At 41.0% G+C, this 22,797-nt stretch overlaps 1 protein-coding gene across 2 annotated transcripts in view; it reads left to right on the forward strand.

Moving 5' to 3' along the window:
• Nucleotides 1-22,797, forward strand: part of FNDC3B (fibronectin type III domain containing 3B) — a 340,114-nt gene that overhangs the window by 261,383 nt on the left and 55,934 nt on the right. For both annotated transcript variants that reach the window (XM_012640205.1, XM_012640206.1), the window contains exons 11-15: nt 13,455-13,579; nt 15,176-15,350; nt 17,010-17,096; nt 18,641-18,779; nt 20,718-20,789. In XM_012640205.1, the coding sequence (XP_012495659.1) occupies nt 13,455-13,579; nt 15,176-15,350; nt 17,010-17,096; nt 18,641-18,779; nt 20,718-20,789 (598 nt within the window). The remainder of the gene's footprint in view (nt 1-13,454; nt 13,580-15,175; nt 15,351-17,009; nt 17,097-18,640; nt 18,780-20,717; nt 20,790-22,797) is intronic.

The raw sequence follows: 22,797 nt of genomic DNA on the forward strand, positions 1-22,797 counted from the left end.
CTGGTGGTGTCGGCCCTGTTGAGCTTTGGAGGACATTCCAGAGTAATTGACTCTTCATCTATCACAGGTGTTTTGCCAATACAGGAATCCTCTTATAGTCTTTGGCTTAATATTCATCTTCTATAGAAAGACCCCAAACTCTGTGATGTGCTCCCTGGCCTTCAGGTGCAGTGAGCTCCCTGGCAGCTGAGGATAATTGAAAGAACACCAAAAGCAGGAGATCTGTTCCAGGTTTTATACTGGGCAACTTGACCTCTGTGGTGCTCAGCTTGCCTATCTGTGAGGTGGCAAACAGATGAGGCCATCAGCTCATGTGTTGTTTACATATTTATGCTATCTCAAGACAGAGCATTTAGGGTTATCTCTTCTGATAAGAGAACATTTTGGAATCCTTTTCACTGTTGTTTGATCTGTTTATTTATTATTTCAGCATTTATGGAGTATACACCTCAGGGCCTTGACATTGTACACTGTCCTATGAGGGAAACATGACGTAAAAAAGATAATACCATTACCATGATAGCTGAAAAAGCCAATGGGTGCTTATCCCCTTGCTGTGCTTTTAAACAGACACAGACAAACTTAGCCATATGCTTCTCAAATTTTTCTCTCCAGTAGCTTCTTTGCTTTATATTATACCTCTCTCCTTTCTAGTACCCCATAAAGATTAAAAAATGGTACCATTGGGTTTCCAGGCAATGAGAATTCAAGCAATAGGCCTATTAATTTCTGTCCACTCTATCATTTCAGAAGTGAAGTTTCCGACAAAACAGTCTGTGTTTCTAAATTTGGGGCTAAGCCAGGGATCAGTAGCCCTCTTTGAGGCAGCTCACTCAAGTTGGTCTTTGTGACCCACATTCCTATGCTATCCAGGCTTGGCTTCCTTCAAGGAAGAAAAGCAAATATTTAAACAGAGAACAGCATCTGGTCTGCAGGAAGTGTGAACACATGAAGCTCTGGCCATCCCTCTGAAACCTGGTAGTTTCTAGAGCCAGGTGCACCTGGTACTGAGGACTGTTTCCAGACTCTGCCCTAGTGGAACTCAGTGGGCAGGAGATTGGGAAGGGGGTATTTTGCAGAATCACCGTCTTCCCTCCCAAGAGCCAGACCCCCTCTCTTCTTCTCTCTTCTCCTCTCCAAGGACATCTGCCCCAGCCACATACCCATAAGCCTCTCTGTCATCCAGGGGGCTGCAGAAACAAACTTAGAGTACAGAAAGATTGAGAAGTAAATCACTGCCTGGGAGTGAAACAAGTACTGCTCAGAGTCTCAGAGAAGGTTGTGTTTGGGAGTAGCACCCTACCCTGTCTCTGTCCTGGCACCTGGTTTGAGAATCATGACTCTTGAGGTGAGGTTGCCCCATCCACATGTGTGCCACCACATCTGGCATCCATGTGGATGTATGGGTGTCCCCTGTGGCCCCTGTATTTTTATTACAGTATAATGACACTGGTTAGAGATCTAGGATACTTTATTCTTTGGTTCAATTTGTAATCACCATTCCAATAAAATGATTAGTGTAAAATTGGAAAGTGTTGGTAAAATAAGAGCACGAGGCATCAAGCCCAGTTTTCAAGCTTCTGAGAAAAAGACTTTAATGAAAGAAAGAGCAGCAGCCTTTATCTCTGCTAGGATTAGGAATGCTGTGCTGAGTTGACCTTCTTGGGAAGATCCACCTTAGTCAATCCCTAACTATATTCTGGCCTCCAAAACACCAGAGAAGGTGGGCCCTAATGGGGGACAGAAAACAAACACGTTGCAGTGCAGGGGGGATGTGATACACCATCTCTCCCAAATTCATTGTCATTAATACCACATCACTGTTGCATAGAGCTCACTTGAAAATTACTCATTAATAGTTCTGTAAGAGGGTTGGCTGCCTGTTTGTTCTCCATTAATAACTAACTAGACAACTCCTTTTTGAATCGATGTGGGAAGTAACTGACTATGATATGGTAATTAGCAACTAAAAATGGAATGTGCAGGTGTCACTGGCTTTTCAGCTATGGCCATCAGTTTCGATTTTCACCTGAAACAGATCAGTTTTTATTTCTTGGAAAGGCGTGGCCTTTCTTAGTCAAATTCCGTTGTTGTGGTGACTCAGATGAGTTTTAGTGTCCAGAGCTGTAGGGTTTGAAAACTGGCCCTGCATTTTGCAGCTCTGTAGGCTCTGTTTCCTCCTTCAGGAGACTCCCCATTATGAGCAGAAAGGCAGAAGGTCATTTTCAAGGTGGTTGCTACTTGACTATTGGATGCGTCATTGTCACATTTTGATTTCCCAGCATTCCTGTCCCCACGTTTACATTTTAATCTAGGTGATAGTCATTTCGAAGGCTACAGAAAGCAAGTCGGAAGCTCCTAAAGGTTTTTTTTTTTCTTGCTGGATTTGTGGATTACACCCAATGCTGACTTAAATTCATAGAAGAGTTTCTTTTTTTTTTTTTAGTTTTGATTTAGTTTAGAATTATGAATAAGAGAGAGCTTCTCAACTTTTTGTTCACAGCAGCACAATACTTACATGCTAGATTTCTCAAGGTCAAGGTTCTTTCCCCCAGTGGGAAGTTGGTGGAGGGGAAGGTGGTCATAGCACTTGAGCTGCACCACTCCCTGGGCCACCCTAAGCTCAGCCCTCGGACTGCCCTGTCTTTTCCCTGGGAACTCTCGGAGCTAAATTGACCTTGTGTTGCTTGCTTCTCTGCTTGGTGGCCTATCAGTGTCCAGTAAAGGTGGCAGTTTTTCCGTAGAAGAAGCTATGGGGGAAAGATTGAGGATCTTGATGCTTCCAGGATAGGGAGGGGCTTTTAGGAAAAGGAATTAGGGAGCTTTGGATTGAATCATTCATAAATGCCTGCCCAATCTGTTTTAAGTTTCCTAAATATTAAGTAGATGGTGATCTGGCCTTTTCCTTGAAAATTTGAGTAAAGGGGTGAATTTCACAAACAGACAAGGAGCTTTTTTTTCTGTTTTAGAGAAAATGAGTTCTGTAAATAAAGTATTTATGGAAACTTGTAAATTCTGCTGTCAGGTATTTTTGTTATTGCCACATGGAATACTAACTGGTGCTATTGCAACTGTGAGAGCAAATGGAGATCTGGCTGGGAATAAGTGGCGTGGATTCACATCGATGATATATGTCAGTGACATATACTCATGATGTGGTGTTTATCTAGACAGACTTGGATCAATAGTCTCTGCTCTGTCTCTGTCTTAGTCCATTTTGTGCTGCTATAACAGAGTACCTGAGCCTGGATAATTTATAAAAAACCAGAGATTCATTTCTTACAGTTCTGGAGGCTGGGAGAGCCAAGGTTGAGAGCCTGCATCTGACAGAGGTCTTCTTGCTGCGTCATCTCATGGCAGAAGGGCAAGATAGCACGTGCCCAAGAGAGGGGAGGAGGCTAAACTCATCCTTTATCAGGATCTCATTCCTGTGACCATGGCATTTATGCATTCATGAGGGCAGAGCCTCATGACCTATTCACCGCTTAAAGAAAAAAAAATCACCATCTCTCAACACTGTTGCATTGGGGATCAATTTTCTAACACATAAACTTGAGAGAGCATTTCAACCATAATAGTCTCTAACTAATCATGGTACCCCAAGCAAGTAGGTTAACCCTTGAATGAAAAGTAATGTCAGTTATCTCCCAGGAATATAAAGATTGAACAAGATAACATGGACAGTGGCAGATTCAGTGTAATGATTATTCCATGTTTTTGGTGCAAGTTCGCCTAAGCAGATGTTAAGATCTGGGTGGGAAAAGTCAACAATTAGAAGGCTTGTGTGCGAGGCATATGACATTCGTTGGGAACTTAAACAGGAGTCCTGAGGTTAGTGTCTTGAATTCGAACTAAACAAAAACTTGTGTCAGTGCTATATATGGACGTTAACGTGCTGTCAGTCCAGCTTCCGGATGTGACATGTAGGGGATATGTGGGAGAACCAGAAAAATAGCTCCGTGGGAATGTGACTCCTGGGATTCCCAAGAATCTTCCTCATGGTGACTCAGCTAGCCCAAAAGCAAGTTCACATCTGGTTTTCCTGGTGACCGAGGAGCCAACACAGCTGTAAAACACAGTGGACTAAGAATGAAATAAATACCACAGAAATCAAGGGGAAGTTGAGAGAACAGAAAATGCCAGCAGCAGGTAGAGCCCATAGCCCCCGGGAACCTTAGCAGGCCAGGCCCTGCAGTCCTGGGGCAGAAACCTCCCGAAGCAGGTAGCCGGCCCAGACTGTAGCTTCTTGGGCATCCATCTAGTTCAGGAGTAATCAGTTTAGCTCTGAAGTTAAGGATAGAGCTGGCCCCATAGGAGACACTTGGTAACTGATTTATTAATCAGACTCCTATTTAGCTTATTGTTGAATAGTTAGTATTGATAATCTCTCAGAATGTTTCTTGGCACAAGCAAATTTGCACGTCGCTTTCCTGGTTAGACAGCAGCCACTCTTGGAATGGAGGCAAGTGGAGTGTCAGCAAGCAGAGTGACTTCCTGTGTCCTGCAGAATGGATGAGGAGAGAGAGCCTCCCTGAGAATTTGGTGATTCTGTCTCTCTGGGGTGCCTTGCTACCTTAGGTGAATGGCATGTTAGTTCTGTGAAGACAGCTGGAAGGGCAGCCTTCCATTCCCCGACCAGCACCAGTGCCGGGCTGAAATGCAGTGGGAAGGTGCCCCTTGCCCAGGCTCATGTGCTCTTTGGTTGTTCTTGGAAACTGCCCTTATGGGGATTGGAGAGTGGGGTCCTGGGTTCGTTTGCCTCTCTGTCCATCAGAGCCCATCTTGCACACCAGTGCCTCGAGTCAGATCCGTGACCTGGCAGAGTGGCGGTGCTTTTCCATATCACAGACTTTCACTGCCACAGCTGAAGGTGGTTTCAAAGAGCCAGGGAAATTGCTTACCCCAGTATAGCTGCTACTGATGGAAACTAGGCCAAAAAGGATTTAATAACTCAGAGGTTCTTTAGGTACCAAGGCAGAGTTAAAAGGAGCCCCCTCTTTTGGGGACCTCAGCCCCTAACATCCACACCGCTGTGTCAGATTCTCTCCCTGCTTTTTACCATTTGTCATATGTGCAGGATGGCTTTTGTTATGTGTTTGGGCTGCAGACTTGGTGGGGTGCTTCTGGCCGAGGCTAAATTATAAATCCCATCTTGGTTCCTGGCACCTTATTTATCAACTTGTATTTGTTGTGCCTGCTGGTTGCCAGCTGGAAGACAACCACCTTGGGCCTTGACTAGGTGGATGGACCAAGCCCATCCATCCCGTGGTTCATTTGTAAATTGTACTAGCAGCCTTTTCTAAAGTGACCCCCCTCTACTCTCTCCCTCCCTCTTCACTGGGACAGTCTTAACACATTAATCATATCAAAGCACTTGATACCAGATGAACCTCAATATTTGGAGAAGTATATAAGAAAATTTTGTTTGTTTTGTTTATTTAAATCAGAGGACCTGGTGATCACCCTTGGCTATTTCAGGCAGCCAAGCCTCTCCCACTAACAGAAAAACTAGTATGCCAAGGGACCAAATGCATGTAGTGTTTATTTAGTAACTTGCAACCACAAACCATCCTACTCTCTTACCTTTGAAACGTCCTCTGTGCCAGGATGCTCAGTAAAGTGAAAGAGGCATCCCTGAGGGGAGAGTGGGATTTGTCACAAGGAACTTTTGAATCTGCCCAGATGTGAAGTGTCCCCACCTCCCTGTGAGGAGCCCCTTTGTATATGTGATTATGCTGAACACATACATGCTCTTTCATTTCTCAAGCCAACATTTATCTTTGATGTTGCCTAGGGTTGGCCAGTGCTGGAACAACCTCTAAATATAGACGCACAAGCAGACTAAATCTTAGAGCCTGGCGGTAGTTCAGTTGGCCAATGCAATTTTATTTTTTTATTTTTTGATTTATCGTTGCCATTTCTGACAGGTTGAATTACGCTGTTACAGAGAGTGCCCAGCCCAGGATCACTCAGCTTATGTCTGGATCCAGCAGCCATGGGCCACAAGCACATGACAACTGATAACCAAGTTCATATAACTTACTTAGCAGGCAGTTATCAAACCTGGTAAGAGCAGCTCAGGAAGGCAGCAGGCGTGGCTGTAAAAGAACCTGTGAGAGAAGGGGGGCGATGGAAAGAGGCCACAGAAAAAGAAAACATCAGGAAGAGTAAGTCACATGACCAAAGGGAGCCAGTTCACCAAGGATTCTAGCACCCTTCTGTTGGCCTTTCTTTTTCTTGTGTCAGGAATGAAGCTATTGTAAAGAGGAACAGGAAGGATTGTTTCCAGTCTGTTAATTTGAAGGTAATTGATAATATCAGCCAACTTCATCTATTAGTGCCAGTAGCGTTGGGACACCTGCTGCCAGTGCCGTTAGTGCCAGGGTGGTTGGAAACGTTAGCGGGAGCTGCCACAGCCCCTGCAGTCTACAGGATTACTCTGGCAGGAGAACACTGTGGCCCGAATTAACTGGGATATTTGTGAGTTGTATGTATAGAATTGGCTGTGGATGTGCCATGTTTCTTAACAGGAAAGCAGCTGTTTGGAGTACTGAGGTCAGCCTTATGAAGAAAAACTGACTTGAAAACATTCTTTTGTTATTGTTTTCAGTCTTCCAGTTACATACTTTTACAGGTTAACACAAGCAACAAATGTTTTTAAATGTATTTTTAACTTCAAAAATTAGTTGGATTTTATGAACCAAGTCAAATGTTTTTTATATACTTAGTTACCAGTTTTCAGGTAGGAAGACCATCTGTAAATTGGTTTCTCCACTGGAACTCTGCTCCATTATGTGTTTATAAACAGATACCCAGAGAAAGATGGAAACCTGGTTACATGAGGAAGTCCTTTGAAATGTTATTGTTTGCTCACTCCTGTGGTTTTAGACTATGTCATACCTAAACTGTCCCCAAAAGACCATTGCATGTCTGTATTTAAAAATCTCCCCAGGGTTCTCTAAACTTCATATAGCATTATTAAAAATTTTAATTCAGTCCTAAATATAACTCTATTAAGATGAAGCAACTGCATAGCTCTTGATTGGCAATTTTGGTTGATCTTTATCATCTTGGAGTCTGGTTATATTTTTAGCTTCTACCAAAACAATTTTTAAAATGTATTCAGAGAGGCCCTTTGTTGGACAGCTTTGAGAGAGGAGGCATGTGCTCCATGCATGTAGAACATAGGGCCCTTCACACATCGACACTGTTATGTATGCTGGCATTTCACATTCCATTCCCTTACTTCCTGGCTCGTTATTGTGTAGGAGGAATTTATAAAAGTTTACTGAAATTCAGAGGGGTAAAACTTCGTACTGCAAACATGTATGGCCATCACAATAGATGAGTGTAATACTGCATAGCAAATTACCTCAAAACTTGGTGGCTTCAAACAATCACTTTCTTATGCTCATGGATTCCGGGTTAGGGATTTGGTGGGCACTGAGCGGTGGCTTGTGAGTGCTCTATGGTAGAGTTGTAATTATAATGGAGTTTCAACTGCGAGTGCTCACTGGCTGGGGGCTGGAATCTTCTGGCGGTGTCTTCACTCAAAGTCCAGTTAGTGCTTGCTGTGGGTGGGACCTATCTGGGGGCTATCCACATGGCCTGTTCACAGGGCCTGTGACTGCCTCACAGCATGGTTGCCTTAGAGTAGTCAGAATTGCAAAGTGAGTGTCACAGGGAAAAGGCAGAAGCTTTGTCACCTTTTCAGACCTAGCCCTGGAAGTCACCCAGCTTCATTTCCACTCCATTGTTTTGGTTACAAGAGAGCCACAAGCCCACCCACATTCAAGGGAAAAAGACATAGACTTTAGTCCTCAATGGATGAGGAATAAAAGAATTTTAGACTGTTTAGACCTTACGATATAAGGCTTCTCTTGACTTCTTTCAGTCCTGAGAAACCATTAACAAATATTTTTTCCTTTACCTTTGCATATACAGGGTTTTAGAAACCATGTCCTAAGACTGTTAGACATAAGGTCATAAACTTTGAAAGTAAAACATAACTCTTTTTCCTACCCCTTATTCCTTCTTAGTATTCTGGAGAGAGGGAGAAGGAAGAAAAATGTGTACCCAGAAATGCAGTGATAGGACCTTATAGCCAGTGCTACTCAGCTATGCCTGTGGGATATGCCTTAATGGCGCTTAAATACCACTCTTCCCAGTTAGCAGATGGAAAAGATCACTCTGCATGCTCTCTTAGTGATAAGGACAAAGAATTCAGGAGATAAACGGTCTCCTGCCAGTTAATATCTCTGCCTGAGGAGCTTTACTTGAAAAGCAGGATCATGTGTCCTATTCCTTCAGGTGACTCAGAGTAGTTCAGCAACATACTTTCCTTTTTTTTTTCCTGGAAGACAGTATGTTGCTCTCTTGCCCAGACTGGAGTACAGTGGCATCATCATAGTCCCACTGCAGCCTCGAATTCCTGGGCTCAGGCAGTCCTCCTGCCTTAGCCTCCCACCCAAGTAGCTAGGACTACAGGCACACACCACCATGGCTGGCCAATTTTTTAATTTTTTATAGAGATGGGGTCTCACTATTTTGCCCAGGCTGATCTGGAACTCCTGGCCTCAAGCAATCCTCTCACCTTGGCCTTCCAAAGCACTGGGATGACAGGTGTGAGCCACTGCCTAATTTTTATTTTTTAACTATAGATTAGAAAGAAATGGAAAAATATTCAAAGAAGTAGTAAAGGGACAGAGAAAATAAAGAATATGTTTCTTAAAATATTTAAAACCTTTTATATTTATAATTTATCCTCAAATTTCATTTTAAAGAATATAATGTTTGGCAAGGCCTTTTTCCCCCTTGGGGAAGAAAGATCTTTGTCCCTGAGGTCGTCATCACATTCTAAAAATGTTTCTAGGGCCGTCATTTTCTGCCATGTAGCTGCGTAAGACTACATTTTCTGTACTCTCCAAGTTCACTTCTCTCACCCCTTCCTTTCTGTGATCGAGCCCCTTCACAATCTGGCAAAAAGTTGGAGTTATTCCCGTTCTTCAGAATTTAGCAGGAGCCTGTAGGGCCTAGAGCAACATCTGGGCTCTCTTGTTTTGAGGACTTGTAACCAAATGTGTGACCCTTATAAAATGTGAGTGAGGATGAAGATGGAGCAAAGGGGAGGCAGATGTGGATGAAATGTGTACTGTCCTAAGTGTTCTAAGGCTTGGACTTTCCCCCAAAAATGGAGACTCCTTTTAACATGTGAATCTAGAAATGGAAAGAGGTACTTGCGTGCCAAAGTTCAGAAAAATGGAATGTCCAGCATAGGCCAGGTGGACTCTGCAGTGACACTAGGGGATGGGGCTGCCTGAGGACGCTGGAGGGGATGGACAGTAAGCCGACCCAACAGTGTCTGGAATGTGGATAACATGCAGTGTGTTTTCGTTCAGTGATAAGAAAGAGGAGAGGGAGGCAGGCTGGGAGCTCAGGACGGGGAAGGATCGATCTGCTGTGTGCTGTGGACATGAGCCAACTTGCTGCAAGTTGAGTCCTTTCCTGGAGAGCATTTTTTACCAGAAGTAGGTGGACAAGCACCCTGGGCCTGGTCAGAAAACATTTCCCCAGGGTGAGGAATCGGTGCTCTCAGGCTAGGTCTGAGTGTAGAATGACAAAAGATTAGCAAGAAGTATGAATCTAGTTAAGTGACAAGAGGAACACTCAGCTTGGAAAAGGAAACAACCCAGGTTTGTGATGTGTCACCCCACGCCAAACTGAGCACCTTGATGTTTATCTGTACACAGTTGGTTTGTACTCTTAAGATTTCTTTACGTTCTAGTAAAGATTAACCTTGCCCTTGAATCAACTCGGTTCGAGCTGTAGAAACAAGCATTTGGGCATGCCCGGGATTATAAAATGGAAACAAGCCCAGTGAACCCTGAAAATCCACCCTATTCTGGCTCACAGATACTGACAGTAGAAAGTTAGGCCAGAGCACGGCTGGGGCTTACATCAGTTCGTGTCAAATGAAGTCAGTAGCCCAGTGGCTAGGTCTGCTCCGGAATGAGCAGTGGTGTGGGCTTTGAGCCTCTTCTCACCAGTTTCTAATTGGGGTGAAGTTTCCTTTCCTTTCCCACCAAGAATAGGAACTCCAGTGTTCGTCTCAGAGAGGTCTTGATCCTAATGGTTCACGTGCTGCACACCTGACCCACAAGGCACAGAGAATTGGGGTGCCCCTGGGAGTCTGTCTGCCGTTTCTCCCCTACAGACCAGTCAACTCCTAGCCCCTGACAGCCCCTTTGAGAGCGTGTACTCTCCTCCGTGTGACACGCAAGTGGCCTAGCAGCAGTAGCTAACCAGGACTAGGCCTGGGCCATGGCTGTCCTCGCTGCCCGTGTTAACCAGATTATTGATGACAGCTGGCCTGAAAAGTGTCAGCTTGTTACCCATTTCCACCAGGACCACGTTTTAGTAGGGAACTTTGCACAAGGCTGACTTTACATTATTAAAAAGTAAGTTTCCTAAGTATAGCTAGCATATCTCAGTAATCCTGTGTAGTTTAAATTAGATTTTATTAAAAGAGGGAACATGCCATAGATCATATATAATCTCTCAAAATCACTTGGAGCTACACTACCTATAAAATATGAAAGTTGTGATTTACCATCTGTAAAACTTCACTGACAGTAATGGTTTGGAAATATTTAATTTTTGATAAACAATGATAAACATCCACGTTATTACTCCTGTCAGTTTATATGAATATTTCAATCTTCTAAAGCATTTGCTTTTTTTTTTTTCTTTTTTTACCCTATCCATTTCTGTCAGCAAGAAGAACTGGGCAATATTTTGTTTATAAATGCTGTTTGCAACCGGGGGGATCCCACTTGGTTTACAAACAGATTCTCCAAATCGTCTGTCCCTTTGAACATGAGCTTACCGTAATGCGTAGGCCCCAGAGCCATGCAGGAGCCTGGCGGTGGGCAGACCAGCATGACATGCACGTGCAGGCCTTGGATCACTAGAGCCCGTGGCCTTCTCCGTGTTCGCGTGTTAACCTCTCAGCCGCTGATCACTGTTGCACTACAGTGACTTTTCTGAATATTAATTCTTTTCTTTCCAGATATCCTTTTCATATTAAACTCCATGTCCATGAATATATTCTTTTTTTCCAAAGCTTCTCTGATGTCTTAAATATTTTAACCTACTTTCCTTTGTTTTTGCATTATTCTCGCTAACTTCTAAAATTCAACAATAAGCCTTAATTTAACTGTGTGAAATGTTTTTACTCTTATGCCTGTAGACTCTACAGATATTGCTTCTAAAACTTGATCCCAAGGTTCTAACAACTCTGGATCTTTCTACATGGTCCCAAGTTCCATGCACACAGTATTACATCGTGGAAGGTGTTATGGAAAATTTGGCATGCTTTGTCTAAACAGGTTGGAGTTGACTTAGCAATTGTTCCTGATACTGAAGCACAAAAAATTTTTTAAATGTTAGCAATATAAGAAAATATCTCAGAGGTCACATAGTGCTTCCTCCCCAGTTCTTTACTTAGTCCAAGTGGTATGGCCCTTTTAAGAGAAAAGTCTGGTGCCCACCACGGATGCCCCCCGACTCTTTTCTCATTTAAGCCACAGTCAATCTGGATTCTACCATATTAAAGCAAATCAGCCTCGTAAGGAACAGATTGACTTTTTACTTACTGGCTATAGTTCTAAGCACCAGAAATGGACAAAGGAGACCAAACAAGGAAATAGGAAAAATGAGGCATTGAAGGGGAGCCAGCACCAGGTTTGGAAGGGATGAGCGCTTCCGCCGTGGCGGGATGTGCCTTTCTCCTACTGTTTACTCTGAGTTCAGAAATAAAGGAGGAGAGAAGGTAGATCATGCTGTAGCCAGAAATGGATACAAAACATACCAGGGCTCACATAGAGTATAATCAGACCGTGGATATAATTATGCAAGTGTATGCATATGAATAAATCATCTTCCTCAGCCTTAACACTCAAGGTTAAAGTCAGCGCAAGGGCATGATGTGCCAGCCACAGTGACTCTGCTCAAGTAGTAACTGAAAGTGGTGTTTTCTACCCTCCCAGCCTGCTTTCTTGCACCTGAATGTACTTTGAACCCTTGATAAAATGAACTTTGAATCTTAAAGACCATTAGAGCTTCCACTCCCTTCTACTGGAAAAGGTGCCACCGTGCTTGGGGAAAAGATGGAGTGGGGAAGAGGTTAGTTTGAGGACAAATGTGGTGTGGTTGTTTTTAATCTGTTCGCCCTAGTGACATTCAAGCTAGTTGTGTGTTTATTTTATTTTTAATTAAACTTCACCTGGAATGTGTTTTAGCGGTAAGTATTTGGAGGCCTGCTTAAAGAAGGAGATGATTAAATTTGCTTAGGGGAAAAATGTGCTTGCTTTACTCTTTATAAGATAAATTCAGGACTTCAAACATATTCCTGAAGACCCTGGGCCTGACTGTCTGACTAGAATGCTAAAATCCATTCAACGTTAGCATGTGGTTTTCTTTTGTGTGAACATAGATGAGATAATAAGATAATATGGGTTATGGGTAGGAAATGTTCTAGCAAACTGCTAATAGGAGTATTACATGCCTCTGAGTATGGCATAAAGTAGGTTAGGTTTTTGCCTTCACCCATGGGTCTATTAAGAGACCCACTGGAGTGTTTTATTTTTACTTCAAGGAATTTAAATTATCATGCAAGGCTAGGAAGGCATTAAAAATATATTTCTAGCCTAGTGAGAAACTTAGAGTGCTTGTAACATACACATTGGTGAATTCAACCAGTGTTCCAAGTGCTTATCAGACATTCAACTCTGCAAGCATTGACTGAGCACCCAGATTGTCTACAGCCCTGTTAGGAGGAAAGCATATGTGGGCAAGATGAATCAAAGGCTGTGACCAGTATTTAGGGATCACTGAATAAACAGCTCACTATCACTAGCGTGTGCTTGTGAGGGGTTTGGGGCCCACTGCATGGCAGGAGAAGGACAGCTGGAGAGTGCTCTGTGTGGCACGTTCATGTCCAGACTGGCTTTCTGGCGCTCAGGGGTTACTGGGAAAGGCTGTGCAGTTTCAGAGCTAGCGACCCCTCTGAAGCTGCCATCAGACTCTCGATTGATTAGATTGGGCAGTTTTGACCAACCTGAGTGAGGAAGAGGATTTTTGAAATTGTCATCTTTAACGGGAGCATCGCCTTGTGCCTGAAAGGACCTTTTTTATTTTATTAACCCAAAACCACTTTAGAAATACCACAAGTACAGTGAATTACCTATCTCAGTTACAGAATTTTCTGCAGTGCCTTATGTTAAAGATGAGATTTCATTGTAGAGTGCTGTATGCACAATATGGACACTTCCCTATAAGCTTTCCTTCTGTTGATTTTGTTTGTACAAACTAGGCAATTAAAAAGTTACTCAAAATGCTCCTTCATTTCCTTATTATTTTTAAACATATGGGCCTGTTACATTGTTTTCTTTTAGGGAAAAAGAAACAGTGGTTTCAGACAGTGCTTCTTTGGGAGCCAAAAGCACTGCAAGTTGACAAAGCTTTGTCCGGCAATGGGGTACACGTTCAGGCTGGCCGCTCGGAATGACATTGGCACCAGGTATGACATTTCCCTGTCCTCTTGCCCTTCCACCTTTGGCTGATGATTCTGAGCCTTCTTCAACATTGCTGAAAGTCATGGGGCAGGCTGCCTCCACGCTGAATCAACTTGAGGTTTTGCGTCCCCTCCTGATCAGAGGGGACGAGGCCTCTTGTGAGGGGATGAATGCCACTGCGGCCCCTTTGCAGTCTTGCAGCCTGTGTTGCAAGCACCCCACTAGGGGTCTCTGAGAACCAAGATGAAGGTAGCAGTACAGATTTTAAAAGGAATTCCTCTTGGGGCTTTATTTTTTGAGATCATGTGCCTTTTTCTTTCATCACTTTAGCAAGCTCTTCATTCAGCTGCCTTTTTTCAATTATGTGTTTCCTGATACAAAGAAAAGGGTGCTGGGCTGATCATTGTTGTGAAGCCCAGGGAAGATGCTCACAGAATTGCGGAAAACCTGGACTGTCTTAGAGGCTGCTGCATAGCTCCAGGCTGTAGGAGAAAGGCAAGAACAGGTGTACTGCCAGGCCTCAATTGATTAAAAGGAGGCTTTGAAAAGGCCATGTTTCAATTGCACTTGCCGGGCAACTCTTGATTACGGGAACAATCTTTTTATCACTGCTTATTGAAAATCTTCTTAAAGGTTTGGCACATCAGTGGTCCCCAACCTCTTTCCAGCCTAAAGAATCTCTTTATAACATCACAAAATTTTGCAGACCTGCCTCCTCCACCCATGATAGCCATTATAGTTTTAGAGTTCACTGGTTGACAGTCATAATGATAAAGGCTTCTGTGGTTCACAAATTTTTAAATGAATTGGAAGCATCCACAGACTTTTGAAAAACAGTACTGTCTACCTTTGTAAAACATTTATCAACAGCCAAATTATTTGTGATGACATTGTTTTGAAGAATCCTTCGTAGCTATCACTCATAGCTCGATAAACATTGTATTGTGCTATGCTTTCTGTTCAGTGCTTTGGGGGTGAAAAGAAATTCGTAAGTACAGTTATCCCTCAGTATCTGTAGGGGATTGGTTCCAGGACACACACCCTCCTTCCCTCACCCCATGGATCTATGGATACCCAAATCTGCAGATCCTCAAGTCTCTCACATAAAATGGCATGGTATTTACATATAACCTGTGCATATCCTCCTCTCCTGTATATTTTAAATCAACTCTGGATTACTTATAATTCCTAACACAATGCCTGCATATCACTTCATGTGCTTGGACTCACCCTAGTTCTCAGTGTGGCAAATTCAAGTTCTGCTTTCTTAAACTTTGGAATTTTTTTTTCAAAATATTTTCAATATTGAAAAGTATTGGTTGAATCCACAGATGTGGAACCCAGACATACAAAGGGACAGCAGTATATTGTCCTATAACTTAGTGTTCTCATCTAGTAGCAGACCACAGGGGAAAAGGGCAAGCTGCAAGCTGTGGCATACAGTGTCACATGAAGGATCCTTGCTTGCCTTTGCTTACTGCGCCTGTCAGGCCCCAGACTCTCCAGCAGGGTGGGCAGTGTGTAAGCTTATGCCTCCTCTTTTAAAACACAAAACCCTATCACACTCCTAAAGGTGTGTCTCGCTGTTTCCTTCTCTACAGTGGTTACAGCCAAGAGGTGGTGTGCTACACATTAGGAAACATCCCACAGATGCCCTCTGCACCAAGACTGGTTCGAGCTGGCATCACATGGGTCACGTTACAGTGGAATAAGCCGGAAGGCTGTTCACCCGAGGAAGTTATCACCTACACCTTGGAAATTCAGGAGGATGAAAATGTAAGTTTTGCAGATTTTATACCCTTGTGTTTTGCATAAGTCAGCATTATTATGGCTACAGGGCACCATGAAATTAGATTAGCTACATAATTTCAAAACCAAACTTTCAATTTCTACCAACAGCAGCCCGTTCTTTCCCGTCTCAGTAAATAGCACCCCCATCCTTTCAACTGGGGAAGCCAGATCCCTTGGAGTCATCCTTGACCCCATATCTAGTCAGTCAGCAAATCCTTTTAAATCTTCCTTTAGAAATTATTTAGGATCGTAACCATTTTTCATTATCTCCACAGCTACTGCCCTTTACAAGGCAACTTCATCTCATCCCTGAATTATTTCAGTGGCCTCTTAATATTATTTCTAACTTCACCCTTATTATGCTACAGTCTGTTCTCTGCACAAAGCTTGAGTGATCCTGCAAAATACAAAAAGATCATGTCAGTGTTCTTTTTGGAACCCTTCCACCTCAGTGGCTTCCCCTCCCTTTTGAAGTAAAAGCCACAGCTCTGACAAGGCCCGCAGGGTCCTGTGTGCTTGGTTCTCCATTACTGCCTACTCTGTCCACTGTAGTCCTGTCTGCCTCATGTCTGTTCCTTGAACAGACCAGGTGTGCTCTGGCCCCAGTGCCTTTGCCGCTCCTGTGCCCTCTGGCTAGAATGCCCTTCCAGATATCTTTGACTCACTGCCCTCATTTCCCTCAGGTCTCTTAAGTGTCATCTCTTTGGACAGCCCTTCCCTGACCACCCCATAGAACAGCACTGTCTAGTAGAACCTTCTGCAGTAATGGAAACGTTGTATAGTGTGTGCCGTCCAATAAGGTAGCACCTAGACACGTGGCTATTGAGCACTTGAAATATGGCTTGTGGGCCTGTGGAACTGAATCTTTAATTTTAGTAAATTTGAACCCAAAGAGCCACAGGTATGGCTACCATATTTAACCTACTCAGCAGCACCTCCCTAGCTCCACCACTGTATCCTCTTACCCAGCTTTAGTTTTTGTCCGTAGCACTGAATACCACGTGACATGCTTTCTATTTATATGTAGGTTGTTTTTTTCCCTAACTGCCTTCTCCAGCTGCCATGTAAGCTTCGTTTAGGCAAGGCTTTGTGTGTCCTTAGAGCCCAGAGGAGAGCCTGATGCAGAGAAGGCAGTCAGTGGTATTTGGTGAGTGAATGAATGACAGAGAATACTGTTGAGTGAGTTCCCTGCATTCACCTTCTAATGGGGTGTTTATCCTCTTGCAGGATCATGCCCTTTCCCAGCAGAGCTGTCCTTTCTCCCTTGGCCAGAAGAGGACACTGTGTGGTCAGGAACCTCAGCTGGCGTTTACTGCATACCACATTGCAGCCAGACAATGCAGACCTCAATACAAGAGGCTTTTTCATGACAGCGTTGTTAAATAAATTTTTGAAAAGTACTTTGTCACAGTAAAGTTGACCAGACCCAGGAGAAATTACAATGTGATAAAGACAAATTTTTATGTAAGGTTCAAGTGCTATCCACAGCACCATGGGCTTCTGATACTCTTTTTTGTAGTAGCTGCCAGACCTCTGGCTCACTGGTGATGGCAGGAAGAGGCCATATAAAAATCCTATACACAAAGGTATTTAATGCTGAGATTTTATGAAACTGATGTTTCTTTTGTGGCTTTGCCTTTTTAGGATAACCTTTTCCACCCAAAATACACTGGAGAGGATTTAACCTGTACTGTGAAAAATCTCAAAAGAAGCACACAGTATAAATTCAGGGTGAGTCCGTCATTTTGTTACCTGGAACTGCTTAAAAATGAAGCTGTTTTTTGTTTTGTTGTTTACCGTTTCAAATGACTCTACAGGTTAAAAAAGTTTGAATTTCACAACACTGTATATTTTTTTGTCAGATTTTAAAATTTTTATTTCAGTAGATGTAGGAGTTACAAATGTTTTTTTTTCACATGGCTGAATTGCATAGTGGTGAAGTCAGGGCTTTTAGTGTACCCATCACTGGAATTGTGTACATTGTACTTAGCAGGTAATTTTTCATCCCTCCCCTTCCCTACCCTGCCCCTTCCTGAGTCTCCAGTGTCCATTATACCACGCAGTAGGACCACGCGTACCCATCGTTTAGTTCCCACTTACAAGTGAGAGCATACAGTATGTGATTTTCCGTTCTTGAGATACTTCACTTAGGATAGTGGCCTCCAAGTTCCATCCAAGTATAGCACTTTTATATTTCTAAAGTAACATTTATAAAAGGTACACCATACTTTAATTTTAAAATTCGCTTTTGAGAGAGAAAACTGCCGTACCGTGCTATAATAAATATAGCACGTTATAATATAAATATAAATATAAATATAATAAATATAAATCACATTACAGCATGGCCCAGTGCCCTCACCTGGGAAGACACAAACCAAATGCTGAGTGCACCTGTCACTCTGCTGCACTTCACACTTTTCTCTTCCATATTTCTCCTTTTAATCAGATTTCTCTTTTGCTCTTCATTTTCCTTCGTTCTTCTGCCCATTTCTTTTTCCTCACCTGTTTTTATTTTTCTCTTCCATTATCCATCCTCTCCCCACTTAGGCTGTCTTTGGTCTTTAACAACCACCATTAATGTTACCATAGGACTTTGTGTTTATAGCCAAAAAAGTGAATACAACTTTGTGATCATTAAGAGAAAAAAACAATTTGCTGTATCCTGTTCTGCAGCCCTATTTATTGAACTTGTGCTTATCATCATATTTTCTAATATGACATGTACATTTTGGAGAGATATAGTTGTCTTCTGATTCCACCCTTCTCCAATTTGGTGGCCAAATGGTGTTATTTGGTACATAGTAGTCACTCAGTAAGTAGTTGTCAAATTATCAAATGGTGTGTGTGACTATTTGAGGAACTTGATGCTAGCTGTGAGAACATAGCCATACTGCTAGCATTTCTCCACAAGGTGGCATTGCCCTGCTCCTAGTTAAGTGAGCTAAGTTTTATCTGCCTTTTCTCCCCTTATTTTCCTTTCACAAAACAATAGGAACTAGGTGGTGACATTCTGTTTTCATTTTGTCTTTTTGATAGGGTAAAAAATGTTTTTAGCTAAAACCTACCTTATGGTTTTATTTTTAATTGTTAATAGCCAACTGTACAGAAAAGTGATCTAAAAAATACTGGTAAATCAATTCTTGAGTTTAGAGAGAGAAAATGTGTGTTTGTCTGAGTTTATGGACACCTTGATCTTGCTGTTAAAAAGTCACTATTGATTTAGTAATACCTGATAACTAAAGCATGTTAATGTTTTCTCGGTTGTGTTATAGCTGACTGCTTCTAACATGGAAGGGAAAAGTTGTCCGAGTGAAGTTTTGGTTTGTACAACAAGTCCCGACAGGCCTGGACCGCCTACCAGACCCCTCATTAAAGGACCGGTCACATCTCATGGCTTTAGTGTCAAATGGGGTATGTTTTGCTGCTGCTGACGCTTTATTTTTGACAGAGTTTTAAAAACGAATTTCAGAAGTGACAAGCCAAAAAATAAATGGACACTATTATTTGAAGGAGATTTATGTGTTTGGAATATACGTATGAAAAACATCCTGAGAATTCTACAAATTGGAATGGACAGTTCCATTAAAATTTAAATAGATGATTAAATTTTAATGGAAATTAAAATGGGTAATTTTAAGAGTATCTCATTTACTTTATGATTTTCCTATATTATACATATTTTCTCCTTTATTTTTAATATATTATTGATTTGAATGTAATAATCTCTCAATATTTAGTTCATTCTTTAGTAGCTCACCCTAAAAAAAAATTTAGCAATATTTAATAGAAAAAATTTGACTTGTAAAGTTAATATTGAAAATAAATTTCAAAATTTAGGTATATTATCGTAAGCAGATTTTAGCATAAAGAATGTTTAAGTTGCAATAAACTAGGAAAATTTTTGTTTTCATTGTTGTTTGTAACCAGAGTCTTGAACTTCTGGAATTTTTTATATTAAAATTTAAATGGGGTTTTGGGTTGTCTGGTAGAATCCATAAAGCTCACCTCTGCTGTTAGTGTTCATTTTATTGAAATAATCCAATCAGTAGGTTGATCAACATTGCTAATTCTATGTAAAAGTGTTGTGTATAATTTTCACTAGTGTCATATGATAACATTAACTACCTAACAGGCCAAAAAGAAGGGGAAATCTAAAATAAGATTTTACCTGGAAGCCAAATAATGTAAGGGGAATTTAAAACATTATTAGACTACTGGTGGAAACTAACCACTGAGACAAATAACTGTTTCAAGTTATCTAATAATTTCGAGGCAAAATTATTAGAATGTCTCTTTCCCTGGAAGATGAGTATGATTTAAAAAAAAAAAAACTATAAAAATCTAGGTATGCTTTTTGCCAGACCATAGATCTTTTTTCTCAGAAAATCCTAGAAAGTTCTGTCAACACTGAATATTTACTTTCATTAGCTGTATGCTATAATATTTAACTTTATAATTATTGTAAATATCTATCACTGAAATATGTATATATTAATGAAAATGTCAGGTGAAAGGAGAGGGGAAGTAAATTTTCTAAATCTTTTTGAGTAAACTTAGGGTTTTTTTGAAAAATCTCCTTTATAGCTAAGAAAATCAAGATGGCAGACTGATGTAGAGGTTAATTCCTTATTGTTTTGCAAAATTATACTGCAAGGTATTTTTCTGCTCAGAAAATAAAATCCCTGCAGGCACAGGGTCACCAGTGACTGTATACCCGAGGTGCCATGGGGCTCCAGGAGTAAGCCAAACCTTCTTCCTCAAACTCGCTGCTGAGGGCATGTGTTCTTATTGATCCACATGTCTGATTTTACATCAGGTTCACTTAGGATATAAAATTTGCTTGGTGGCAAACTGTGATGGAATGGATTTATTCCATTCTAATGTTTTATTTATTTTGTCAATAAATTTTATACTTCTCTTTCTTCCCTTTCCATCTCAAAAGAATCTGGTCACTGGTGAAATAGAAAGAATAAAATAATAAAAACAAAAGGAAATATATGAATATTTTATCATATATAAAAATCATCAAATATTAAAGAGCTGCCTTCAGAATTCTCAAATTAAATTCATTAATGTAATTCGTGTTGGGTTTTGTTTATGTTTCACTAAATGCTAACTGACATTTCTAGCTCTAAGAACTGTGAATAATCAGTTACTATTTAAGGATCTTGATTTGTTTCTTCTTTTGTTTTTCAAGAAAGATGTTGGGTGAAATAAATTATTGTGCCTTTTAGTCAAGTTTAGAATTAAGACAGTATAATGTTATATGATTTTATGTGTTCTAATGATATTTACCAATAAAAAATCAATATTTTTTTATTACCAATAAGATATTTGCTTGCTTTCCAGATCCTCCAAAGGACAATGGTGGTTCAGAAATCCTCAAGTACTTGCTAGAGATTACTGATGGGAATTCTGAAGGTGAAGTTTTTGGCAATTGTTTATTCAAATCCAGTAGCAAGCTCTATTTTCTAATATGGTGTAAACATCTTTGTAGTAATATTGGATAATCATTAATTCTAATGCTAGAGCTATTACAGTAAACAAACTTTAATCACATTTTGGCACTTTTTCTCTTTCAAACCCAGCACCAGTCTGCTTGAAATGTACATTTTTGTCATTTTTTAAAAATTTTCTATGTTTTTTTTAAACCAGAGTTCCTGATTAGTAGATAAATAAATTTAATGTTTTTTCCCAACTTGCCACACATTTTCTGGAAATTGTTATAAGCAAGGAAATTATCAGAAGCAATCAGCAGGAAGAATAAGTTGGAGACAGTATAAAGGAGTTCAGTAATCTACAAATTCCCATGTATGATGACAAGCATGTATGATAGTATTATGGCCTAGTGACAAATGTCACACTTTCAAAGCAAGTTTAGAAAATCCCTGTCCATCGTCACTGTGATCTTTGAGTCAGATTATTTGTTCACTACTATTCACACTATGTGGATTAAAGTAGAATAATGTTAGAAATCAAAAAATTCCTTAGATAGTGCCATTTTTAAAATTCTTAGGTTTTCTTTCTGATAAAATTTAGTAGTCTTTAATGTAGAAAAGTATAGTCATCAAAACTTTAAAAATTATACATAATCTTACCACTAAAATAATCCCTGTAACCATTAATTTTTTGAAAAGTGGTGTGTGCTTATGGCAAAAAAATAAAAGAGAGTGGACAGTAACTATTATGAGTAAGCAGTGGGGCGTGGGGCTTGCTCTTTATTCTGTGTCACAACAGCCACCTGGAGCTTTTTTGGGTTTTAAGTCTCTCAGGTCCTATTTTAAGCTGAAAACATGAAAACTCTTTGAGATGAGCACATCTGTTCTTAACATAAAATCATATTTTATGCTAAAAATTTTACATTAAAAAAACTACTAGGAGAGAAATCATGTATATACCAGTGGCTCATTGTAAAAACTTCAGTACGTTTTGAATTTTCTTGGCTCTCTCAGCTACTGATGACAAATCAACAGTAGGTACCGTTCTGTACTTAAAGTTAACAACTTTGCCAGTGCATGGGTGAGTGATTAATTGAATCTTTTCCGTCATCCTTGCTCCCAGTAGCCTTTTCAGTAGTTTTCTGACCTGTAATATCAGTGTAATTGTCTTTAATATTACCTTTCTCATATGGCCTTAGTGCATGTGACTTTATTGTAAATATGACCTGATAAGCCACTGAGGGAATTTTTGGAAATTAAAATATCACGGAAGAGAGTAAAAGTAGTTTCCCTAAAACAACTTCATGGAGTAAAAGGCTTTTGTTAAGTCGTCAACTGGAAACATAACATTAGTGGGAGCAAAACAGAGGAGAGGAAAACATCCCAGCAGCCCAGATTTGTGAGGCAGGCACAGTAGAAGCAGCCCAGATACTTTTTCCTCCAATGGCATCAGCCTCATTGGGCACCCAGACTCCTGGTGACCTTGCTTTCATTTTTCAGTCCCAAAAGGTGGTCGTATAACCTGGGTCACAGAGTATATGGTCTTTAATTTGTCACTCTTCCAGGTATTTTTGTCTTTTAAATGAGGCTCCATGAAGACAGCAGGACTTTACCTAAAAGACCCAGTTTCTAATAGGAAGGTTTCACTCACTGTGACCTCCAGATAGATACGAGCAAGGAAGAACTCTTCCAGCAGCGCCCCAGACTTGCCAGGAAGCCCCGTGGCCCAGCAGGCAGCCATATCCTCGGCTGCTCCCAAGGTCCTCACACCAGGGTATTTCGTAGCTTTCTCAACACTGCCCTTTGTCTCCTCTTATCACTCCCGGATGCCAACTACACATGTCAGATGTTTCCCGCATCCAAACCTCATAGTCAGCAAACGGTGGTGATACCAAGTAGTCTAGTCAGCAGTACTAAGTATTAAAAATGATCCCATGTTATTTTAGTATTTAACTTTGTAAAAAAAAGGAAAGAGAGATGTTTGGCTATTT

This window comes from Propithecus coquereli, unplaced genomic scaffold, assembly GCF_000956105.1.
Source record: "Propithecus coquereli isolate 6110/MARCELLA unplaced genomic scaffold, Pcoq_1.0 Scaffold15, whole genome shotgun sequence".
Classification (NCBI taxonomy): Eukaryota; Metazoa; Chordata; class Mammalia; order Primates; family Indriidae; genus Propithecus; species Propithecus coquereli.